The sequence below is a fragment of the Etheostoma spectabile genome, chromosome 3 (genome assembly GCF_008692095.1).
Source record: "Etheostoma spectabile isolate EspeVRDwgs_2016 chromosome 3, UIUC_Espe_1.0, whole genome shotgun sequence".
In the NCBI taxonomy this organism is placed as follows: domain Eukaryota; kingdom Metazoa; phylum Chordata; class Actinopteri; order Perciformes; family Percidae; genus Etheostoma; species Etheostoma spectabile.
The window spans coordinates 5998421-6007040 of record NC_045735.1 but is presented as its reverse complement, the minus strand read 5'-3'; the positions used below and the strand labels follow the sequence as shown (position 1 = coordinate 6007040).

Below are 8620 nucleotides of genomic sequence, written 5' to 3'. Positions count from 1 at the left end.
ACACACACACACACACACACACAACAATACCTATACACCACCACTACCACACACAAACACCTTGTCCTTCTGTCAAGAGCTTTCTGTCTGACCCCGACAGCCCGAAGACGCTGTCTCAGCAAATCCTTTCTTCAACTCTCAGTTCCTCATAATAGATTATGTTTCTGTACGACTGCAGCATGTGCACTTTATACCCGGGTGGGTCTCCACTCTTGTGCAGTTCTTTTTTTGTGGAGAAGGAATGTTGATTACTTATTAATAAGACTGTGCGGTTAGTTTGAGAGCACAGCCTGATCAGGATTTTGCTTCCTCTACTTTATTATCATCTTCCTCCATCTCTAATTTCAGATTCTGTAGTTGGCACACTGCAGCATTATTGTGTAGTCATTTCGGCTGTTTAATTGTAATGATGCTGCAGACTTATTCTTTTCAGGTATAGATGACGAAGCAAACGATACCATTTAAATTGTCTGCATTCTTTAAAAATGTTCAAGTTGCAACAGAAACATACCGTATTGGTTCTTATGAGCACTTCAAAGAGCAAGATTATTTCACACTTAATTTAAACTTTTTATTGTAACATAATTCATGTAAACCAGTGGGAAATTTGATCAGAAATGTTGTATATTGTATCAATTCAGAGTGTTATTTTCTAAAAATGATATGTCGACATTGCTAAAAAATTAAATTAAAAAAATTAATATAATTTAAATATATTTGGTGGGACCCTGCTTCCTTTCACAGTTGGTGATGTACATTGGCCAGGTGATGAAAGATATGCTGAAGCTGCCTCGCCCTCTCTCCCCCCCTGTGGTCAAGCTGGAGACACGTGTTGATGCCGAATATGGGCTTCCCTCCACCCACGCCATGGCCGCCACCGCCATCTCCTTCACCGTTTTACTAAGCGCTCCATCCAGGATACAGGTGAGCATCACTGCAAGCTAGGATTACATACAGTAAACCAGCACAAAAGTACTCTTGGCAGTTTATTTTTTATTTTATTATACTTTATTAATCCCACAAGGGGAAACTACTCTTTTCACTCTGTTGTTATTACACACAGGCCTGAATTACACACACATGCTCAGGACCTATACATGCACTAATGGAGAGATGTCAGAGTGAGGGGGCTGCCCATGGAAAGGCGCCCCGAGCAGTTGGGGGTTCGGTGCCTTGCTCGAGAGCACCTTGTCAGTGCCCAGGAAGTGAACTGGCACCTCTCCAGCTACCCATCCACCACCATACTTTGGTCCATACGGAGACTTGAACCAGCCACCCTCCGGTTCCCAACCCAACTCCCTATGGACTGAGCTACTACCGCCCCAGCTACTGAGCTACAGCACTTACTCACAAATATTGTGGGATGGAAGTAGCTCAGTCTGTAGGGAGTTGGGTTGGGAATAATTTGTTCAAGTCCCCAATGTGGATTGGTAACTGGAGAGATGCCAGTTCACCTCCTATGTGTAGTGATTTCTAACAAGACAGAATAAATTGTAATTTCCTCACTGGGGATCAATAAACAGTTTAAAATTATTATATGAAATTGCTTAATAATGTATTGTATTACGGTCTGTGAGACGCTTTCACTGGAACATAACAGGTCACACCCTGCTACACACACTCTTACCAAAAGTCAAAAATGAATTTTCCTGCTCAAATCCTTAAATGATTTGTTCATTTTGTCTTGCTTTCAAAATCTAAGTAGCTTTCATAATTACCAACGTGATGATGGAAACACAATACCATAATATCCCCATGATGTGTCAGGATTCAAGGATAATCAATAATAACCAAGTTAGATGGTATATGAGCAACTTTAACAAGCTACAACACCACATGATATACTGTACAATGTTTCTCAATTGGCAACTGTGATATTAGTACCAAAACTATGATAGTCAATGGTTACTTGACTCATCACTATAAAAAAGATGATACCGCCATTGCTGATGGCAAATGATGTACTTACACCCCATTAGATCTATGAAACATAGGATAAGTGGATGCTGACCTGTAGTTATGACAATAGGTTTCTTATTAACAGTGCTATTAAAATGCATTTATGCAATCCTTTTAAAATTAGCCGACCCAGTCAGTGTTTAATCAGTCGATCCATATAAGCATTTTCACTCAAAACGGTTTGAGGTGGTGGGAGCCTGTGGATGGCAGCCAACTCACTGGTAGCTGAGTGGGATGAAGGGAGTGGCCCCGCTGTCCATCACCGAGTCCTGACTGAGCTGTTGGACAATGGGCAGGGAGGGGCGGGGCCAGCAGTCACCATCAGTCACCATCAGCCACACCCGTCGAGCCGCTGTTTGGTCTCCTGATGGACTCAACTGAGTCAATGACTGTCAGTCCATGTCTCCTCCTCCTCCTCATCCTCCTCCTGACTTTTCCCCTCTTTATCTCTTCCACTCTACTGCCAAGTCAATAAAACACTCAGTGGCTCAATCATAGGCTGTCTTTATAAAGCACTGTGTTTTAATGAAGAATTGAGCGAATGCTAAGTCTAACTCAGTAAGTAGTTTAGCGCCTCGGCAGCTGTAAGCCTGATTTATGGTCACATCATTTTAGCTATATGCCTCGAGTTTCTTGCAGTGCTGTCCTCAGAGTCCGAGAAATCTCTTCAACGCCCAGACACCCTATGTACAGTAGAACACTTAACTATGACCTGAAATTCCTCAAGGATTCCCCTGAAAGAAAAAAAACATGCATTGCTATGGGTTAGTAGCGGGCTGTTGCAGAGGCTCCTGAAGCCACAAGGCCTCGGGGCTTCTCACCCGGTTCCCGGCGCAGGTCGGAGGTCACGACAGTCAATCACAGAGTGACCCCCCTCCTGTCCCTGGCATCCTTTGTGGCCATTCAAAAAAACCTCTCTTCATGAACTACCAGTGAATAGGCTTCCAGCTGCAAAAGACAGGAAAAGACACAGGAAAAAAAAAAGGCGAGGAGGGGAGGGGGGCACAGGAGGGGAGGGTGGAGGAGGTGAATGAATACACAAGGCCTCTCTTCTCACTGTTATTGAAATGGAGGGGGGAACAAAACCTGCCGCTGTAGGTAAAGGAAGGAGGGGAGAAAGAATGGTGAGACAGTAGCGGAATAAAGGAGCAGTGACTTGATGACGGGCAGTACGTCAATCTGGCAGAATGGACAAGTGGTGGAGAGAAGACTTAACACGTCGCCATTAAGAGGATGACGAATGGATGATTTGATCACAAACTTACAGGAAAAAGAGGAAGAAGGTTAAAAAAAAAGACAAATGTGTATTCACAGAGGAATGTTAGGAATTTTAGGTGACGTGACACGTACTGTACCATTGTACTTTCACAGATTTTATCACCCTTATCATGGAGTTTGTCATTGTGTGTGTGAGGTAGCTTCATACCAGATGCTGTGATGGATTGGGATCTTAAGTGTCTGTTTCTGTGTCACAGTTTCAGTTCGAGGTGGGTCTGCTGATCGCACTGACGCTGTCGTCTTTGGTGTGTCTGAGCCGCCTCTACACAGGCATGCACTCAGTTTTGGTATGCTAGTCCTTACCCACACACACACACACACACGTACACACCCATATATATGCATAAAACATTCAAGCTCAACTCAGGATTCATAATTGATATCTGTGTCTGGTTAAACTGTCTGTCTTAGGCTTTGAACCAATACTCATGAATTCAGCAGGCACTGTGTGACACAATTTATTTCATGTACAAATCTTGACACTATAATGTAAAGTTATGTTATTAAATCAGTTATGATTAAGTACACATTTATCAGCGCAACCTCATAATTAAAAACAGAGCTTGAGGATTGTTTTTCTGAATATACAAAAAAGAATTGTGGGATTTTGGGAAATTTGCCTATTCACTTTCTTGCTGTGAGAGGTTTAGTACCACTCTCAAATCTGTCAGTTAAAGGTGCAGTATGAGTTCCTCCATGGTCACTTCTGTTGACGTTCCAGGTACATTTCAAACAAAACCCGGTCCTCCCCCCATGTTTCCGTAACTGTCATGATTAACTGACTGTCACTAACCCCCACCCCTCCCCCAACCATCTTGTCTGTGATTGGCTGGAGTGTTTTGTTGTATTTTGGTTCCTGTCCTGTGCCTTTAGTGTTTGTTTGACGTTAACGACCCCTGTGATGTCTCACGAGACTGGGCTTTCTCACAGTGTATTCAAGGAGCAGGCAGCTAGCGGATCAAGGAGAGACGCCTGCGATTTGAGACAAAAATTAAATCGCGCTGAAACGATGCAGGAACTCATAGTGCACCTATAACACATGGCTAAAGCCAGCAGCCAGATAGCGTAGCTTAGCACAAAGACAGGAAACGGGGAAACAACCATCCTGGCTCTGTCCCAAGGTACCAAAATCCACCTACCAGCACATCTGAAGTTCACTAAATAACACATATGTATGAGTGGTATTGATCTTGTCGTCTAACTTGTGTGTATTTTATTGCTTAAAGCGCTCCTGGTAAAATATTGTCATTATTCTGCTTTCAGGATGTGATCTGTGGCGCTTTAATCTCAGCCATCATCATGTTTCTCACCTACCCATATTGGGAAACCTTTGACCGTTTCCAGCTGACCAGCCACATCTCCCCCATCGTGGCATTGACACTGCCCCTCTTCCTCAGCTACACATACCCTGAGCTGGACCATTACAGCACCACACGGGGGGATACCACCACCATTCTAGGAGTAGGGGCCGGGTGCTCTGTGGGATACTGGGTGAATGAGCAGCTAGGGCAGACTTTTGAGCCCAAGGGGGTGCTACCTGTACCCCTACCCACACTGACAGCACATGCATTGGTACTAGGTGCTGCCCGCTTTGTTGTCGGAGTTTTAGCATTAGTGGGAACTCGGCAGGTTATGAAAACACTAAGCCTGCACGTGTTGTATTTGTGGTACAGGGTGTCAAAAAATGACGACAGTGCCAGGAGGAGAAGAGAGATTGAAGTGCCGTATAAGTTTTCCACATACACAGCTGTTGGACTTGTCAATTCTATATTGGTCAATAAAGTCTTCATCCTACTGGGACTACTGTGACCTATTAACACAAGATGGCTGTATAATTATCTGAACTTGCCGTAAGAAAAATGTACCTCATATTTATTTCAATGTTTTTTACATGTTAACTCTTATTCAATGAGCTTCAGCTGGAAATAATTCACAACAGTGCACTTGTAACTGAGCTGAAAGCAAATAAATATTTTGCTCACTTAGCAATGTTGTTTTTATGACTTCCCAGTTTGATCATTATTTGAATTGTGTAGTCAAGGCTATAAAATGGTTATTGGAGTGTTGTGTATTGCAGAAGACACAAATACCAAAATAGTGTCCACATGCAAGTTCCCCGTTACCCCACCTTGAGCCAGACATGCACAGATCAGTCAGGGTAATCCTATCAAAACCAGTTTAACGGAAACTTGGCAAATTAATTTCAACAGCACCCGTCTTTCATTCCCCCCTAAGTCTTATTACTTGGCAGGTTAGAACAGGCCATCTGCTACACCATATTGGCCTAGTTATTGTATGTTCAGGAGCAGTGTAGTAATGAAATAGTTAACCTCCCTTTGCTACAGTAGAGTTTGAAGGAATGCTGGAACACCTGTCAGACTTAATTTAGAAGACAGCTTGTTATCCTGCACAGCTCAGTTTCATACTGGCTGCAATAATTTCTCCTTGAATTGACAGTGAACGTCAACATACACAGTGGAAGTCTGTAATTATGAACTAGTGCCTGTAAAAACGTGCACTATAAAAAAAAAAAAGATTCAAAGCTAGAAAGTCAGAAGTTATAAAGAGTTTATTTAATGTTTGAAGGCAAGAATATGTTGTACTTGTATCAAAGGATGAACAGTATTTTAAAATGAAAGACCTGAGCTTTTATTTATTACATGTTGGAATAGTGGTTGAAAATTGTGTTTCATATTACATCACCTATAACACCAGAAAACATGAGATGGTGACTTCAGTGCTTTGTACTGTCTGTGTGATTCAGATCTTATTGAAGGCAGCCACATCTACAGACTGAACATAATCCTCGTAGGCGGTGATGGCTTCCTCCAGCAGATCCGTGCCCACTTTCTCATCCTCCACCACGCATCCTATCTGGAGCTTCTTGATGCCGTAGCCCACCGGGACCAGCTTGGACTGCCCCCACAGCAGCCCGTCCATACTGACGCTGCGGACGCACTGCTCCAGCTCCGCCATGTTCGTCTCGTCGTCCCAGGGCTTGACGTCGAGCAGGATGGAGGACTTGGCGACTAGTGCTGGCTTCTTGGACTTCTTGGCAGCGTACTCAGCGAGGCGCTGCTCCTTGATTCTATCCGCCTCTGCGCTCTCGGCCTCGTCGTCCGAGCCAAATAGGTCAATGTCGTCGTCGCTGGTGTCGTTTGTCGTAGCTGGGAGGACAAACTGACTCTTAGCTGATGGAAGGCTGGCTCTTTCCCTCTGAAAAGACTTGATGTGGTTGTACCAGCGCATCAGGTGGCAGAAGGTCGAGCCGGGAGCGGAGGGGATGGCGTCAAATATTGCCATGTCAGCATCGGATGCCGCAAAGCCCTCTATGTAGCTTTTGTCTGCCAGAAAATCGTTGAGAGATTTAAGGCCGGCTGGCGTGCTCACGTCACCAAACACGGTTTTTGTGGAAGTTGGACTGGATGACGGGGCCTGCAAGGATTCATCTTGCGTGGGGAACTTGTGCTTGATGACTTCCTGCATGGGGACGTCATGTGTGAGGGTGGTTTCTGCAGTGTGGCCACTGGAAGAACCAAGGCAACAAAGCAACAGGTAATGAGTCACTGAATGAATTACCATGCACAAACCCCAAAGCACAAGTAACCTAAATTAAGACCAGGCATGCATGTACGAGCCCACACACAGATGAACACCATTCACATTGAAAACACAATAGAGTCTTGTTATTTTTTTCATTCTTCTGCAGCCTTGTCTATAATATATGAAACACAATGGCAGCACATAATGATGCTGCACATATTCTTCATCCTTTAGTTTCCCAATGCAACAGCTGACAGATAATCTGCAGCTCATTTTGACCACTAAAGCCCAACACTTGTTATCTTTTTGACAAATTTCAAGCCTAATATATTTTCCTCATGAATCTCATAGCTTTCTGTTTTTGTCTGACTTCTTTGTATTTTTGAGTAGGAGTTTAGAGAGGTGAAATCACAGGAAGGGCTCGATGTCCATCTCCAGGGCCGAGCAGGGCATGGTCAGCTCGAAGCGGGTGATGACATCCGGGTGGAGGACCCCGAGACGCCCTACGCTCTGTCCATGGGCAAAGATTTCCGCGCATCGACCAGGGAAAAAGGTGGAATCTAAGAGAAAAAAGAAAAATATAGGCAATGAATCATTACTTTAAGTGAGAAGGGAATTTTATAAACACCTCCACTTGGCACCTCTTTTCTTACTAAAGCCCAGTACATCCTTTTGTAGCTTCCTTTACTAAGACAACAATTATCACCTTCAGTTTTCTTCCTGACAAACTATTTTCGACCAGTGTGTTACTATCTAACATGCCATCTGTTTGATGGTTCATGTTTCTGCCAATATATAGAAACATGCACACTGTAAAATGTATTTGCACTTGCAGGCCTGGACGATTGTTACAAAATTGCAATCTTGATTCACCCTGTTCACGATATAATTTTAAAATAACTTATATATAATATATAATGATATAATATCCAAGCTAAAAAAATTGTAATTTATATTTTTCCTCAAATAGTGCAGGCCTATTGCAGAAGCAATTTTTCTATTAAGTACTGATGACATCCTAGTGATCGTGAGTCAATCACACAGTGTGGGCGGTACCGTGCTGGCTTTCTTGTTCCTGGATTTTCTCTTCATGATCATTTGGTCACACACATTGGTTATTAATGATCAATGGTTAGTAGTGTTTATTAATTTACCGTATTCCAAACAAATCCCAACTTTATTTTTTTCTTTCTTAAAAGGCTTTCCCTTTAAGAAGTGAAAAACAAAGCTTTAACAGGGTAGAAGCTAGGGCTGCACAATTATGGCCAAAATGCTAATCACGATTATTTTGATCAAAATTAAGATCACGATTAATTATCACGATTATTTGTTGATTTTAACCAAAACAAAATTTTATTGTCACATAGTCTATAACTACTTTCACATCTATATTGTGCTACATTCTTCTTATGTTGAAGTTGAATGTTGTACATACATACGGCTGCAACACATGTAAATGAAAATGATCTGAAATAAATAGCCTAGGATAAATAAAAAAAAATAAAAATGTATCTCTGAGAAAGCTCCTTCACTTGTTTTGAACAATAACTGATTAAACAAACTAGGGAGATGGACGTAAGCTAGGCCTGCTCACAGAGTGACGGCGGAGTTGTACACGTCGTGTACATATTAAATGTCTGTATCGTCCCTGTGCGGCATTTTTATGAACTATGATATTTTGGCCATGGGCCATCTCTTGCCCAGGTTCAGCTGGCTCCATCTCACACGCTATTACTCAACGGACTGAAGTTAGTTGCATTCAATAACTTCTTCTGTGTTTCTCGCCGTGGCGGCCGCGATAGCAGAGTTACCAGCGGAAACACTGGTACAAATACAGGTT

General features: G+C 42.9%; 2 protein-coding genes across 4 annotated transcripts in view; one reads left to right on the top strand and one right to left on the bottom strand.

Annotated features, from left to right (window-relative positions):
- The window catches only part of sgpp2 (sphingosine-1-phosphate phosphatase 2), a 13297-nt gene extending 7553 nt beyond the window's left edge, over window positions 1-5744 (top strand). For 2 of the 3 annotated variants that reach the window (XM_032505093.1, XM_032505075.1), the window contains exons 3-5: window positions 745-924; window positions 3435-3524; window positions 4501-5744. In XM_032505093.1, the coding sequence (XP_032360984.1) occupies window positions 751-924; window positions 3435-3524; window positions 4501-5046 (810 nt within the window). In that variant the 5' untranslated portion in view covers window positions 745-750 and the 3' untranslated portion in view covers window positions 5047-5744. The remainder of the gene's footprint in view (window positions 1-744; window positions 925-3434; window positions 3525-4500) is intronic. The other variant, XM_032505085.1, reaches the window with a different exon arrangement.
- Window positions 5745-5788: 44 nt separating this feature from the next.
- Window positions 5789-8620, bottom strand: part of farsb (phenylalanyl-tRNA synthetase subunit beta) — a 15863-nt gene continuing 13031 nt past the window's right edge. Inside the window, exons 17-18 of the mRNA XM_032504871.1 lie at window positions 7193-7340; window positions 5789-6763 (exon numbers count right to left, since the gene is read on the bottom strand). Coding sequence (XP_032360762.1) covers window positions 5998-6763; window positions 7193-7340 — 914 coding nt within the window. The 3' untranslated portion in view covers window positions 5789-5997. The remainder of the gene's footprint in view (window positions 6764-7192; window positions 7341-8620) is intronic.